A 17,496-nucleotide genomic window follows, 5' to 3' on the forward strand; every position below is an offset into this window, starting at 1 on the left:
ATGGCTGCAATGTCGCTCAACAAGTCCCCTATGTACAAGTAAAAGTCATGGACACGATGCCTGGTACATGTGTCAAAGTACAGAAGATACAAAAGAAATTACAGATTTATTTACTGTTACAGCATGGTATGTAAAACTGGTACATTTGTGTCAGTGTCGAAGAAAGAAGAATTTGATTTGCAAGAACATCTGAATTGTGAAAACACAAAGATGAGTTCGCTAATCTTCAGGAACATCAGAAATGGACAAAGTATTCTGAGTCCTCTAATATTGTGTGCCACTCAGAACTTTTGAAGATTGCACAGTTTGTTTTCGCTATTGCATCACATAATGAAAATGTAGAACGCATTTTCTTTTTCATGCAAAGTTAGTGGAGCAAAGAAAGAGGAAACTTATTTGTGGAATCAGTGCGAAGTATATTGCTAGTTCAGTATAATTAAAAGCATGTTACTTGCAAAGAATTTCAGAACTATCTTTTAAGTAATAAGCAATTATTCAACAAAATCAGATCTGCAGAGAAATATGCTTGGGCCAGTCAGCGTCAGAAAGATAGACAAAGTGTATCTCAAAGTGAAAGTGTTCTATACTGAAGTTTGCTTGGCAGCAATGTGTCTCTTGCAGCCATTGTATGCACCGCAGGTTATGACGCCTGCTTGTACGCAAGAGGCATCCTGTGAACAATTGTGAAGATCACTTTTGCACTTTATTTGTGAGCCATGTAATACATTTTTTTCTCTTGAACGTCTGCAGTTGGATGTTTGACTTAATTAGAATTTCATTATATCATATGAATTTCTGCAAAATTAACACACACTTAAACTCTACATAAAATTTATAACTCAAGACAAATATCTTTCTGGATCATAAATAAGCTTAAGGTATGCAATGTAGAAAATGGAAGTTTGTTTTCAAATTTCGATCATAGTAATGACATAATTTCCATATCTTACAAATGATAGTATACAGTAAAATAAACTGTAAACAGGAATATCATTGTTGACATGACAAAATATTAAATGGTGGGATATTCGTAATGAGAAGGGAGTGAAACTTGTTGCCGATGAAATAGGTTTGCTATTACTTTACTGTAGGACGGGTTTGTTTGCTTGTGCATGAGTAGAGTCATGATCAGCAATGGAGAGGGATAGGTAGAGACCACAGAGTTTCGTCTAATGACATGAAGCGTAGAATAAATATAGTAATTTCTTGTATAGGGGAGTCGGTAGGCAAATTAGTTAACCATTTCAGTTTGAATGTAAAGTCTATTTAAGCATGTCAGTAGACTGGTGATTAAGAAAATTGAAAAATACGAGTTATATGATTCATATTCATTGTTTGTAAATTTAAATTAATTATTCAACCCAGCAAACATTGTACAGATAAAAGCTGATACTGTTAATGCACTCACAGAAAGGGTTAAAACAATGAGTTACTTCAAGGATATAAAAAGTACTGATTGCAGTGTAGCATTCCTTACTTTCAAAGAAATAGTTTTGAAACAATCATTCAACACTTCCAATGTTAAAGCTGACGTGATTGAGACATTACGAGCTCTCGTGTTGAATTACCCTAAACTTACATCTGCTGTGTTCAAATGTATCTGGGTACCTTGTGCATTTATTGACGCAGAAATATTTTTCTCAATGTTGAATTTAAATGTTAGTGACCGTAGCTGCAGAATGAAAAAAAATATTATCACTTCTGCTATGCTTTCATTCCACAAATAGAAACAGCAGATGTTACATAATACAAATAATGTCTTTTTTTCTCAGTGTTATAAAGTTGTGTTTTATTTTAATATATAGAATAAATTGTTATATGAAACCTTTATCACTAATTTTGATGCCTAATACGTAATATAGGATTATTTTTTCTCGTAAAATCGCTTATTGCGATTATCTTATAACTAATTAGCGATAAAACGCGAAATATAATATTTTTATAACGATTTTTTTTTTAATTAATATGAAATTCTGTGGTCTTTAGCTCATAATGTAAGTTACTCGTCGCAGTTGATAAAGCGTCGTAAAATAATCAATTAAAAAAGTTACTCGTCGACTGCAACACAATGCAAGTAAAGAGCGAACAACTAAGACATAGTAGTTCAACGAGGCATGACCCACGCCGCCTTTTATTGTACACAGTAGAGGGACTCTAGAACACAGTTAACCTGAAACCACTTGTCTCTATCCTATTGGGCACAAGTTTCGCTCCCTGGTAATGAGCAGACATCGGATTCTAGGGCAAATGCCTATTTTGTTTCTTTAGGAGAAAAGTAAAAATAATTATTAATATTTGTGTTTCATGGAAATTGAAAGGTATTCAAAGAGTTTTAGAGTGCCCTAAAATGCCCTAAAACGGTTATTAGAGCCTAATTTGTTAATATTCGCCTAAAAATGCCTAACTCACTGTAAAGTTTCGCATTTTACTCTTACTTTTTATAATTTATACATGCATTCACTGCGAAATTTAAGGCATTTAAAAAGTGGAAAGTTTGCTTCACACCGGCCATGAAACCATTGATAAAGGAAACAAAATGTCTTGAATCTCACGACACTCGCAATAGATTTCACCGAATTTAACATGGTTGGAGGCATAAATGCCCTAAAACGGTTATTAGAGCCTAATTTGTTAATATTCGCCTAAAAATGCCTAACTCACTGTAAAGTTTCGCATTTTACTCTTACTTTTTATAATTTATACATGCATTCACTGCGAAATTTAAGGCATTTAAAAAGTGGAAAGTTTGCTTCACACCGGCCATGAAACCATTGATAAAGGAAACAAAATGTCTTGAATCTCATGACACTCGCAATAGATTTCACCGAATTTAACATGGTTGGAGGCATAAATGCCCTAAAACGGTTATTAGAGCCTAATTTGTTAATATTCGCCTAAAAATGCCTAACTCACTGTAAAGTTTCGCATTTTACTCTTACTTTTTATAATTTACACATGCATTCACTGCGAAATTTAAGGCATTTAAAAAGTGGAAAGTTTGCTTCACACCGGCCATGAAACCATTGATAAAGGAAACAAAATGTTTTGAATCTCACGACACTCGCAATAGATTTCACCGAATTTAACATGTTTGGAGGCATAAATGCCGACAAAGAACCAACCTTAGTTTTGAAGCAGGCAACAATCACAACATGTACTGCTACCGATTCAGAGATATACTATACTATAAAAATGACTGTTTTCGGTCTGAAACCGATTAGCTGTACTGCCCTTCAGAGTGTCATAAAATCACAATTTTTGGAGAAAGAGTGTTTTTGAAATATTTATGAAAAGTCGTAAAACTGCGAATTAGTAGGGTAAACCGTTACAAAATATTTAAAAGAATGGCCCTCCTAGTGTTAACACTACCAAGAAATGCAACAATAAGTGGAACTTTGTATTTTTGTCCAATTGAATCTCAATAACAACGGTTCATTTGAATGCTCGTTAACAGTTGCTCTTTCCCTCACCTTATTTGTGTTGAGAAGTTTTGAGCGGTAGGACGTTTTCCTGTGAAGTTTAACGCGATAATGCCGAAAAATATAAGTGCAAAATCTACATTGATCCGGCAATGGCTAACAGAATATTCAGAGTTCACTTATGATGGAAAAATAATATTCTGCAAGATTTGTAGCAAACAGGTATGTAACAATAGTTGAAATATATAAATTCTATTAATTTTAATGAGTAGGCCTATAATATTTATACATTGACTGAGCTATCCTGAGGTATAATTCTTTTTAAGACCACTACACTTTAACCTTTTAAATTCCGATAGTTAAAGTATTTGCAGGTCATTAAAATTTTGATTGTTCGAACCCACTAACTTTGTGATAGAAATACGGCAATACAACAATTAGGATTTTATTTTAATTCAGTTTACTTTACATTTTTAGATTTCGCAAGAAAAGAAGTGCCACCTAAAGCAGCATGTGCAAGGAGCGGCTCATAAGGCTAAAGCTCAGCAGAAAAATCAACTGCAACAAACTTTACTAACACAGCCTACTTCATCCAATCTCAGCAGCAATTTCTATGCTGATTTAACCAGAGCGTTTGTTGCTGCTAACATTCCCTGGAATGCAATTGAAAATCCGGTTTTAAGACAGTTTTTACAAAAATACTGCAAACAAAATATCCCATCTGAGTCGACCCTAAGAAAAAATTACTTAGACAGAATATACAATGAAACTTTAGCTTCCATTCGGGAGGATATAGGTGATTCTTACATATGGGTCTCTGTGGATGAAACCTCAGATCCTATGAATAGGTATATAGCAAATATAGTAGTAGGAAAACTTAGTCCTGATGGACCTTCGATTCCACACCTCGTATGTGTTGATGAACTTTCGAAAGTGAATAGCCAAGCCATTGCTTATTTTGTAAATAAAGGCCTACAGTCTTTATACTCAGGTAATATAGACGATTCTAAAGTTCTGTTGTTTTGTACTGATGCTGCCTCATACATGGTTGCTGCAGCTCCACTTCTTAAAACATTTTATCCTAACCTCACGCATGTAACCTGTCTAGCACATGGCCTTCACAGGGTTTCTGAAACAATCCGGAATGAATTTCCTCTTGTCAATTCGTTTATTTCTAACACAAAAAAATGTTTTTGTAAAGCCCCATCCAGGATTTCAATATTCAGAGAGAACTTTCCAGATATCCCACTCCCACCTCAGCCGGTTGTTACACGATGGGGAACCTGGATTCAGTCAGTGGTGTATTATTCTAAGTATTTTAAAGAAGTGGTCACAGTTATTGATAAATTACCTGAAACTGATAGTGCAGCGTGTGTGAAAACAGTGAAAGATTGTCTGAATGACTCACGAGTGAAAAACGATATTGCCTACATAACATCAAACTTTTCTTTCATACCTGCAAGCATTGAACAATTAGAACGTGAAAAACAATCTCTTTGTAGCCAAATAGCAATAGTAAAGGAAGCTCAAGTGAACATACATTCTGCTTTGGGCGAAACTGGGAAAAAAGTTAAAAATAAGTGGGACAACGTATTAAATAAGAATGTAGGATTTTCATTGTTGGAAAAAGTATCAAGAGTGATATTGGGGGAAAGTGTAAATGTTCCAGTAAGTATTGATATTTCTATTGTACCTAATTTAAAATTTGCGCCTCTCACATCAGTTTCGGTTGAAAGAAGTTTTTCTGCTTTCAAAATGATTCTCAGTGACAAAAGGCAAAGGTTAACTGTGGAGAATTTAGAAAAAATTCTGGTGGTGTACTGTGCAGATAATTATAATAAAGTCTGATTATGGAACTGAATTTCAATAACTTAAAATGAGTAATCTTGATATCAATAATCATTATTTCATTAGTTTCAATATATTAAATTTGTGCAGCTCTGTTTATAAATATAATATAGTATTCTTTTTAAATGTTTAAACATACTTTTTTGTGCGTATTTTAGTGTATAACTAAAAATTTCAGTGAAAGAAATAAGTATGATACCTTGATGTACCTAAAATGCCTATTTTCATTAAAATAGAGCCTAATTTTACAAATTTTGAGCTTATTTTAGGCGCCTAAAACTGCAGTTTTTAGTGCCTAAAAATCCGATGTCTTCTAGTAATGAGATACATAACAAACAAGTAAGTATCATGAGTAGAGACGTGAATTTCATGCAAATGCATGTTTCTGTAGGAACATAGGGCATAGCTCAAACTTGGTGCTTATCTATTATTTTACTTTCTGGTTCCAAATATGTGTACTTTTTCTGTGCATATTTGCATGTTTTGGTCTTTTTGATGATAAAAACATGCATAATGCATATTTAAGCAATTTTTAGCTTAATCATGCATATAATACACATCATATTCAGTTTAAATGCATGTTTTAATGTTTTGAGTGGACCCCACAGTTTCTCGATTTTATGTCCCTTCAGGAATCAGGACTGACGAAGGAAAAATTAAATAAAATGTTATGATTTTCACAATACGATGTTAGAGGACCTTTCCCTGGACGGAAGTTCACTTTTACAACACTTTACCCACGACCCTTTACAGATTGCGTGTCGTAAATGGATTTATTGCATTGGATATTTTGTGAATAGTAGAGAGGAAATATAGAAGGTTCAAGGAAAGTGCCGACAAATAATTTAGGTAAGAGCACCATCTTTCAGGGAGGTTGTAAATACTCTCTCTCTCTCTCTTCCTTTTCCAGTACAAGTAGCAATTTAGATTCTTCTACAATTGCAATCATTTGCTAAACCGTCTTTGCAGTGTGTGAACCTCGTAAGTGGTTAATATGCTTGTTTATTCTGTTTTCGTGTATTAATATGGTTCTAATATGCCTCCAATTAAAGGTTCCAAAAGTGTACTCTCTGCACAGAGGATTAAAGAAAGAGATTTTATTACATCATATGGGGATGTCGTATTCTGCGATTTTTGCAGTAAAGAGGTAAGCACTGCTATTCTGTTTCCGAATATTTTCTACGACAGTTGTTCTTTGTCAAACATTACAAAACTTCTTTAAAATAAACTGGACAGGGTCGTAAACGCGAACCCGTACTACGGATTCTTTTGTTCATTGAATTAGGTTATTTGCTGTGAAAACTTGAATGAAGAATTTGACCTGACACTGTCACAAATATGTTCATTTAAGTTTGCACCCATAACTTCTTCCGATGTAGAAAGGTCATTCTCTGCCTACAAAAACATATTGCCTGACAAGCACAGGAACCTCACAGAAACAAATTTAGAATTGTTGTTAATTGTTAACTGTGAAAAAAAGTGAAGTGAAATAAGAAATTTGGAACAAAAATGAAAGTGCATATTTTAATGTATTTTTCACTTGATCGTGCATGTTTCATAATTTGATAGTGCATGAATGCATGCATATTTTGGGATTTTATAGTGCATGAAATTCTCGTCTCTAATCATGAATGTTAATCTCGGTGGTCTAATGATTACCATGCTTGCTGGGTTTAAGTCTTCCAAAGGACAATAAGTCGAAAGTTCTTATTGTTCTGGAAGGAAGGCCTACAGCACACTAAGTTAGTGATGCTGATATGTAACACAACCTTAGGATATTCTATGAATTAATGTCGAAAGAGAAATCTCACTATAGCTTTTATAACCTTCGCTTGTACTCATTTTGTAGTGCAAATGGCTGTGGGTAATCTCGATGACACCCTCTGGTATCTAAAAAAGGAACATCGTGAAAATTTCCTAAGGCTATATTCGTACTGTAGAAGCAGTTAAAATAATTACGGGCCCACAGATCTCTATGAATATTATGTAAGCAGTTAATAATAACTAGAGAGACATGTTAAGAAAAAAGAATTATAGGTACATTCTTACTTTTCATATGAAATATTACATAAAGTTCATCATCGTGACCAACCACTACTGTCAACACCACCACTTCCCTTGGTACAAGGTAAATAGTAGATTAACCTCCAAAATCATACCAACCTATCTGTGATTGTAAGGAAAAGTACTATGGAAGAATAAACTACCATAACAACAAAGGGTGAGCCAACAAATGCATTTATATTAAGAGTTTCAGATTACTTAAATAGCTTTATTTACCTGCCCATAAAATCATCCTTCGATCGATCTTTGTCCCAAACTGTGACTTCCAGCTCTTGGGACTGATCATCATATAGGTGTAAATCGAACTGCTCCAGCCAGCTGGGATTCAAGCTCTTGTATATTACCTTGCTCTTGTATTTCTCATTGCCTAATCTGAAACATTATTCGATAGTAAATTAAATCCTTCATCTCGATCTAAGGAAATAATAGATCATCTTACTTTTAAAATGTTTCTAAATGAAACCTATTTTTTGATTAAAGAATAAGTTCGGATATAAATTTATTGTTAAACATTTCTGCAACATTCCAGGACTAAAAATTTCTTACAATAATAAATAACATAAGTAATACGAATATATTTTCCTCATCTAAAGCTTGTACTGTACCACACCACAGCATCGTAGTCTAAAGTGTCGTGCCTTGGACTAGCGTTACAGAATGAGAGCTGGTTCGACTCTTAATGGGAGAAAATTTTCTCATTACATTTCAGCCAGTGTATGGGACTGATGCCAACCCAGCACCGTGATGAATTTGGGGAGCTACAGTAAGTAGCGAAATCCAATTTTGTAAGCCTGCTTAATGATAGGCGATCATCATGATTAACCCCTGTACTGGCTGAATGACGGTTCACCATTTCTGACGCATGTGAACATGAGGCCAGCATTCTGCTGATAGCACTTCGCCCTTCATGGGCTGTCTCGCACATTATTATTATTATTATTATTATTATTATTATTATTATTATTATTATTATTATTATTATTATTATTATTATTATTATAGTATTTTTTTTTAAATAGTACTGTACTCATATATTTTGATATAGGCTATTTCGTGTAGCAAATATCTATTCATGTTCTCACTGCACGAAATATAAAGAAAAAGTGTTGTATCGGAAAAATTCTATTTAAAAATTTTAACGGAAATGCATCCCTGATATCGAAAAAACCATTTACCAGTACTATTTGTATTTCCATCTGTGTACAGCGATTTCTTCTGAACTACTGCAAGGATTTGCTTAGGCCTGTATTGTGTATCTATGATTCAGTTCAACCGAAAATGATGCACGTGAAATGCAATCATTTTTGTGTAAAAGTTAAAGCATCTTTATTTGAAACCAAAAACATCGTATAACAGTAATTCAGATTAAATTGCTCTAAGGATTTTATTTCAGTCTCCCTTCTTACAAAAGATGAAGTGACAAATTAAATTATGTAGTTTTTAAACATGTTCATGTCAGAGCAATTAAATATCACTTGCATAATTCAATAAAGTTCTTCAGATAAAAAGAAATTCAGGCTTAAACTGTTTTGTAATTAACATAACACTGTTTGTTACAGAATACAACTAACATATTACATTCAGATAATTAATATGCAAATTATTATATGTCTAATTGAAAATTCAATCGAATTAAATGTGAGGACATTACCGATGAACTGTAAGTAATAATTAATGTAATTAATTTCAGTGGGTTATTCTTTGAGATATTTCAAACAAAAAAGTTTCATACAATTTTGGTCGTTTTTTCTTCTTGTTTTGTATGAAATATTTCATTTGGGAAAGTCATTGATTTAATTCCGAATATGCTCAGTCAATTTATAATAATAATAATAGTAATAATAATAATAATAATAATAATAATAATAATAATAATAATAATAATAATAATTGATTAAAATAAATTTAGTCTTGTCCTTTAAACATGCAGAAATTTGATATGAACAAATGTAACTTTTCATTCAGCAAAGGAATTTTACAATGGCGGGCAAATGTTAGGGTGGCAATGAATCTTCAGGTTCTCTAAAAGCCATTTGTAAGTAGATAAGTAACGTCACATTGTAAAGCACTGTTTGTATAGGAGTCCACCTTAATAGTTGTTAATGAATATATTTTTGAACTCCTTCTGCATATAAAGAAAAATCTTTACAACTTTACAACAGGATGGATAAACATGAGTATAATACTAGTAATAATGAAAAACTAGACATATCGTACAGGAGACTACTTAAAGTTAAAATTAGTCCTTGTATCTTAGGTTGCAAGCTATTTAATAGGTTGAAGCACAGGAAGTCTTCACTAGACAAGTTCAAAGTAAAAGTGAAAACTTTGATTCTGAGAAACCCATTCTATTAGTGCAAGATTATTCTGAATTGGAAAATCAAGCTCTAGGAGTTTTTTTGGGGGTTTTTTGATTGTGTGATATGAGCAATTTCTCATAAATTGTTTCAAGTTAACTAAACTGTTTGCGATAAATGTGTTATAAGCTTTATCCTGTTGATTATATTTTGACAATGTCAATAGTTTTTGCTAAAAGACAGCTCATACATATTATACTACTATTACCATATTATAGTAGTATATATACGAGGGTCGTTCAAAAAATGTCCTTTTTTTTTTAAGCCATTAACAAAGATAGAAAAGTGCGCTTTTGAGGGCTTGAAATTTGATATGTCTGCTGCGTGTGTACCGAGTTGCAAGTCACTTCAACAGATGATGGAGCGGTAATGAACTGTTAAACTGTTGTTTGTTGCAGACCCTCATTACAAGCAGTGAACAGTAATTGAATTTTTGATTCTCGAAAACGAAATTTTTGTGAATATCCATAAACGTTTGTGTGCAGTGTATGGAGTTGTGCAGTTGATAGGAGCACTATGGGCAGTGGGCTTAGAAAGTTCGAGTTTTAGAAAGTGCAGAAACCAAGCTCCGAGATCTGCCGTGTGCTGGAAGCCCTGCCATTGCCAACACTCCAGACATGATAAATCGCGCGAATGTCATCATTCGTGCGGATCAGCTCATCACAACACGACAAATGACTCTACAGCTGTTTATAAGCATTGGAATAGGTAGTTTATTTAATTACTGATGCTCTCGGATATCCAAAAGTCTGCTCAAAATAGGTTCCAAGAAGTCTCACAGTAGATCACAAGCTGCAGAGGAAAGCCATTTCTTCTGAATTTTTAGAGTGCTTTGAAATGGGGCATTATTTTTTTAACGAGCCACATAAGGTGCATCTACATGGTTCAATTATCCATGCACTTACGCATGCAATCTGGGGAGAATATTGAAAGAATCAAGTTGAAAACGAACTTCAATTATGAAGCATGCAGATTTTGTGTCTACACGGTCCCATGTTGAATATAATCTTCACTACGCGTATATAAGTATTAATTAATAAATATTAAATATCAATCCAATACTTAGACATACTTGATTCTCAAAACTATGATTGAATACTCCATAGGCACTCGTATTTTCGATAATCTTCAATAAGCTAATCGTACTTGCTGTCATTTTCAGCTTAAAAGATTCACCATCACCAAACAAAATAATTTTCAGTTTATTCACGGCCACCGAAAACAATCAGCTGCTCGCTACATGCTACTGTTGAACAAAATACGCATAAGACACCCATTGGCGATAGGTAGCTTTCAATTCCAGCATGCGCTATCATTTTGAATCCAGAAAGACATGTTCAATTGAATGTGTTTCGTTTACTATTGCATACATTGCTTGAATGCATAAAATTGAAAGAAGAGTTTAACCATGTAGATGCACCTATACAGGGTGTTAGGAGTGTGAGTGCATAAATTTTAACAGGAAGTTCTTTGTCTGAAATAAAACTAATATTTCTAATGAAATATTTTTCTACAATGCACAGTTCAACCAATAAAAAAATAAATTGTGTGGAAAGTTTTGTTGCTGATGTTTTCATATCTCTTTAAAATTTTAAGATTTACTATGAGTGTCGCGATAGATATTAAAAAGATGAACAATTTATCTCTTTGTCATTTTTGCATAAAGTGAACCATTTATTCACAAATTAATGCATATACAATACTAATGGTTTAGTTACATGGAATGTACAGATAATAAAATTTGAGCATTATTTGATTCGAAGTATTGGTTCTATTTTGTGCAAAGAACCTCCTGTTAAAATTTGTGCACTAAAACCCCTAACATTCTGTATATATTATGATTTTGCAGTTCTTCATGATACAGAACTGTATTTATTTACTTTTATTTATTTTCAGCAAGTATACCCCAACATGAGTACACAATTCAGTTATTTATTTTCTAATTTGAAATGCTAATTAGTAGGTGAAAAAAAAATCTTAATGAAACAGTACAGTATTTATCCTACCTGAACTTTGCGTAAGGATCACTGAAACCATCAATGTCCATTGGAAGAAGATTCTTTCCCTCCACTAGTACAATGGTGACCACCGAGCTCCATATCTGACTCTTCAGTCTTCGGTTCACATCACATAACTTTGTGTTACGTTGGAAATACTGCAAGCAAATAAATTAAAGTTTAATTTCATCTTACTCATTACACATACACTTTACAAGTTTTTATTCTTATAGTTTATGAAATTGATTTTAAATTAGTAGTAAGTTACTGGCAACATAAATAGTCATAACTTGTCAGCCATGATACCGTAAGTGTATCGAGTATGATTAATACTTCAACTTCAAACAAATACGTTTCTATGATAAGTCAAATTTAAATATTTTATCTTTTACAACCTTCTTTTTCATTATTACGAATGTAATGCTGATAGTGGTTTATGTTGAATATGAGTAAAATAGAATCTTAGGTACTTAAATATTGATTTGTAATTTTGAATAAGCATATTATGTAGGTAATTGGTAACCTAATTAAGTGACTTCAAGCCTTCAAAGCAGTCACAATGATGGAAACATCTATAATGTAGGTAGAGATTAAAATGTAATGGAGAAGAATAAAAAGATACTCGTAGGTTATTAAAATTAATATTGTATCATTTAACTTCTCGGTGGCATTTACTTTCAGTAATTTCTTTCATAGCATAGGTACAGAATATGTAAATAGGCTACTTATGACAATGGCATGAATGAACATAGATCTAAAGCATAATGAATAATTAAATGTATACTCGTATGTTAACATAAAAGCGACTACAAATAAGATGAAAATAGATACAATGTCATAGTTTTTGTAGTTAACATAACTGACCAAAACAACTAAATATACAGTGAGGTTAGTTGGGGACGCTCCCGTTTTCGTCCAGGCTTTAGAGCGTTCCAACTAACCTCACTGTATAACTTACGGTACCGGTACCGGTACGTTAACTTATAATTCATATACTGTATTCCTAATTTAAACCAGCATACAAGAACTAATTGCACTTTTTTCACTTAATAACTCAGCCTATTATAAGATTCTTTCTAGAGTAAATACATTTACGTTTTTCTCTTGCCCTGTAAAATTCTTTCATCATTTTTATGATCTCATCAAAGCTGAACGTAAAATTTAACAGAATTAGGCACAGTAAAACGTGTCAATGTAACAATGTAAATTGTTACAAGCAGCCAAAGCAGCCAAATGATCAGCAAAATATTAATTCTGCATTCATAGCTGAATAATTTTATTCCATTATTTGTGGTTGATTTAATTTTGTTCAGTGTGCTCAAGACTTTTAAATATACGTACATCACCTTAAACATCACCTAAAGATTAACACTTCCGGTTTCTCATGTTTTCAGCTCTAATGATTTCTCAGCCATTTCTAACAAGTTGTGAAATAGGGCAATAATTTTGGAATTTTTAGGCCCATTTTAATAACAGCCGATACCAGTAATAATACTGTAATAATGTGCTTCTGATTGAAGTTCTGACTGATATGTTACATCTATTATCAGGCAGTAGGCCTACATCTCACTTTATGATATGTGTCAGAGGAAGAGCAAATTGTTTATATGCATCTGAAGTCTGATTAATGTAATATGTAGCTAATCGGCGATGTATGCAATGGAAGGGGAAAGGAACTGGCCACCCTACTTCATTATCTCCTGGCCTAGTTGCCTCATAAATGGTGCCTTGTAAGAACCTGTCTTCGGACAATTGACTAAACAACAAACGATGATGATGATGATGATGATGATGATGATGATGTGTTGGAAAGAGTGGGTGAAGAAAGAATGATGCTGAAACTAATCAGGAAGAGAAAAAGGAATTGGGTGGGTCACTGGATGATAAGAAACTGCCTACTGAAGGATGCACTGGAAGGAATAGTGAACAGGAAAAAAATTCGGGGCAGAAGAAGATATCAGATGATAGACGACATTAAGATCGGCTATATCGATCATACGTGGAGACAAATAGGAAGGCAGAAAACAGGAAAGATTGGAGAAAGCTGGGTTGTAGTGAAAGACCTACCCTTGATCAGATCACTATGAATGAATGAATGAATAATTTCATTTTGTTGAAGTTTTGATCGATAAGCAAAGTACGATAGGTTATGATTGAATGAGACCGTCTAATGAATGAATGATTGATAATAATAATAATAATAATAATAATAATAATAATAATAATAATAATAATAATAATAACAGTTAGCATGTCTGACCGTGAAATGAGCGGACCTGGGTGCAAATCCAGATTGGAACAAGTTACTTGGTTGAGGTTTTCTCCGGGGTTTTTACCTCAAACCATTAAAAGCAAATGTTGGGTAAGTATCGGCGCTGGAATTGGTTGGGTCACTGGCTGAGAAGAAACTGTCCACTGAAGGATGCACTGTAGGAATGGTGAATGGGAGAAGAGTTCGGACCAGAAGATATCAGATCGATGCTAGGGGACATGAAGATACATGGATCATATACGGAGACAAAGAGGAGGAAGGCAGAAAAGAGGAAAGATTGAAGAATGCTGGGTTTCTAGTGAAAGACCTGTCTTTGGGCAGAAAACTGCTACGAAATCAAGAGACTCTGGGATTAAGAAGTAGACCTACTCACACTCCCATCAGTACCGGTACTCTCTTCCACAATAGGCTAAGGTTCACACGAAAATGAAAAAACTGCCCTTTAAAAACTACAGAAAATCAGAAATGCAGAAATAATATTGCAGAGTTTATATTTTAGGTTAAACGACCACTGAGGCGCTTTCTAAGAAGATAAAAAGAGTTCCCTTTCCACTTCACTTCCACACCTTCAGATCATAGGTACTAACATACTTTAGTGACATTACGAAAATTTCACGCTAGTGTACACTCAGGCTTTACCTTGTATACAGCCTACAGGTTAGTTTAGGTTTTTATTATGCCTTGCGTATACAAATCTCTGCAGGATTTTCAAAGCCTAATGATTATTGTTTAGTGATGTCAGCGTAATGATAGACGTGGAAACTAAGTTACAATACAGAAATTTTGTGTCTATTCCATTATTATTTGTTGTGCTTCACTGTATTCAAAATTAAGTTTTACGTTCTTCACATTACATCGCATCGTGTGTTTCTTTCCTTCACTAGAAATCACAACGTTTGCACTTCTATTACCATGCACCTCTCATTTCACACGTAATTTACTACATTTCCGAGCAATTTTCTTTTCTTGAAATATTTCCCTATAAAATCCTTAACTTTTAAACTTTATCTCCGCAATAAATCCCTTACAAATTCGACTATTTTCACTTCCAAAATTACCGGAACTATCTCAACGCTCATTTTTCCATATTTTATTGTAATGACTTTTTTACGTAAGTACAGAAATCGCCAAACTAATATATCCTAACATTGCTGGGAAACATTTGATGATGATGATGATGATGATGATATAAAATAAACATTTTTATGAATGAATGTTAAATTACAATTAATACCGGTAACCTATGTCCTATTTAGGCCTAGTTATTACTAAAAACTACTAAAAATAGGCCAAGGGCCCCTGACGCATAGCCTATATAAATTTCTTAAATTAATAATAAGGTAAAATAAATAAATTAATTGATATTTAGATACTAAAATATGTACACTACGTGAGAATAATAAGACAGTCCAATGAATAACAAGTTATCTCGAAGAAAGACAAAATGTTAAAAGTGAGTTAAGACTAAGGCCTATCCCTCCGCCTCCCACCCTAGTTTCGTACTACGGTGCAATTTATTAGTCTGTTATTGTGCAACGGAATGAAATACATTTTTTATGATTTCAATGAAATATGTAGTAATGTGTGAAAGCTTGCTTAGGCTATGTGAGCTGAATATATATAAATTTTAAGGCGCTATCTTTCAGTATATTAATGCAATATTTTAAGTCAGTTAGCAAGCAGTCCGTGTTTCGAAACCCAGTTTCGGCGGAGATTTATATCTATTCCACGGGATTCGGCGTTTGTCCCATATCTTGAGCAGTAACCAAATAGGAACAGAATTAATGGTAGAAACAAATGGGATAGACCGGTAAGATAATCTTTAATGTTAGTCTGTAATCACTTATGCCTAGGGTGCGAATTAAGATTTCTGATGAGGGGGGATAGAATCCTAGATAGAGAATACCATAAATAATAATAATAATAATAATAATAATAATAATAATAATAATAATAATAATAATAATAATAATAATAATAATAATGTATTCATGAGCAGGTTTAGGGTAAGATGTGTAATTCCTAAAGCTATTAATTGTTGTCAGCTTGCCGGTGATGATAATACATCAACATTATTTTCTTTGCTTACTTTATGATTTATAAAGTATACTCGTATTGAAATAACAATTATATTTTGTGAGGGGGATAGAAGTTATCCCTGACAGGCATGTTAATATGAATTTATGAGAGGGGAATAACTTTCCAACAGGGGAGAAATCCCTCCCATCCCCCCCGTTAATTCGCACCCTGACTATGCCTTTCTTATACTTACAACGAATTTCGCAATCCATTGTGTTAAATGTAATCTCATGTCAACGTATAAAGTACCGTATGAAGTTAAGGTTGAGTCAATTATGATTGATGGTATTCACAAATGCAAAGTGTAGCTCCTTGTAGACCTACTAATTTACATTATCTAAATATTAATTGGAATAAGAAAGTAATAAAATTTGACTCAATACTAGGTACCGTAACGGTACAATAATTATTTTTGTATTTTCTTCATACCACTCCGAAAAGTCAAACTCAGGAAGTTATTTCTAAATATAAAGTCAACGCCTCCTCAGATGATTTCATATATTTGCCTTTTTCAATTGGAAATTAGGTAAGCGTATCGTATAAGCCTATCTAATATTTTTTATGTAGGGCTAAGTAGCATTAATTATCACAATTTAAAACTGATTTCCTTGAAATTCAGCAGTCGGCAGATTTAGGTCTAATTTGGAAATTTTCTACAATAAAACCAAAATTACGGTACTTCAACCTAATGCACATCCCACACCTGACATTTTGGCTGGAAACATAATTAAGATACTGCATTGGCACAATTTCAGACACTTCCAGAGGTTGACTTTTATCCAACATAGACCCTATCAGTACATTTTTAGTGTAATTATATAGCAACTAGGCTATACTTACGAAGAGAAGGGTTATTTTTATACAGAAGAATTCCAACATCATACAAAAGCTTGGAAAACTTCATTTCTACTGACAGTGATGATTATGGATTAAAACAGATCTTAGAAGCATAATTTTGTTTTTAACAACTCAAATTAGGCCTATACTATAGACATAGGCTTACGCTTATTTACCTTTAAAGTCTTTTTCTTCAAGTCTTCAAGCACAGTAGTGGAGTCAGAGTATTTATTATATTTTACGGCATAGTTTTTCTTAATTCTACTCGAAATCACTCTCTTCATCTTGAAAAAATACCACATCACTTTCACATTAAACCACAGTGTTAGACATGCACTTCATGCAATAAGAATAGTTTTCACAAGCAACTATAACTAAGGAATAATCACTGATTCACCATCTACAATAGTGAAAATGTAAGAACTGATCCTACATAGTCACATGAAAGTGACAAATTCACAACCCACATCCTTTACGGAAATCAAGTAGGCCTGTATCTCGCGTAAATGATTTTATTAATAAACAGTATGTAACTGTGTGAGGTAAGCATGAGTTTCCGACTGTCTTTTCTCTCCAATAACTTAGCCTATAGAATTTCTGTTTATAAGTATAGATAAGGATAT

General features: G+C 33.3%; 1 protein-coding gene across 7 annotated transcripts in view; it reads right to left on the reverse strand.

Moving 5' to 3' along the window:
* Mctp (multiple C2 domain and transmembrane region protein) overlaps positions 1-17,496 on the reverse strand; it is a 1,238,231-nt gene that overhangs the window by 74,339 nt on the left and 1,146,396 nt on the right. For 6 of the 7 annotated variants that reach the window (XM_069826339.1, XM_069826342.1, XM_069826343.1 and 3 more), the window contains 2 exons: positions 11,695-11,843; positions 7,548-7,703 (listed from right to left, as the gene is read on the reverse strand). In XM_069826339.1, the coding sequence (XP_069682440.1) occupies positions 7,548-7,703; positions 11,695-11,843 (305 nt within the window). Of the gene's footprint in view, positions 1-7,547; positions 7,704-11,694; positions 11,844-17,049; positions 17,158-17,496 lie in introns of all 7 variants that reach the window. The other variant, XM_069826344.1, reaches the window with a different exon arrangement.

Source organism: Periplaneta americana, chromosome 5, assembly GCF_040183065.1.
Source record: "Periplaneta americana isolate PAMFEO1 chromosome 5, P.americana_PAMFEO1_priV1, whole genome shotgun sequence".
Classification (NCBI taxonomy): Eukaryota; Metazoa; Arthropoda; class Insecta; order Blattodea; family Blattidae; genus Periplaneta; species Periplaneta americana.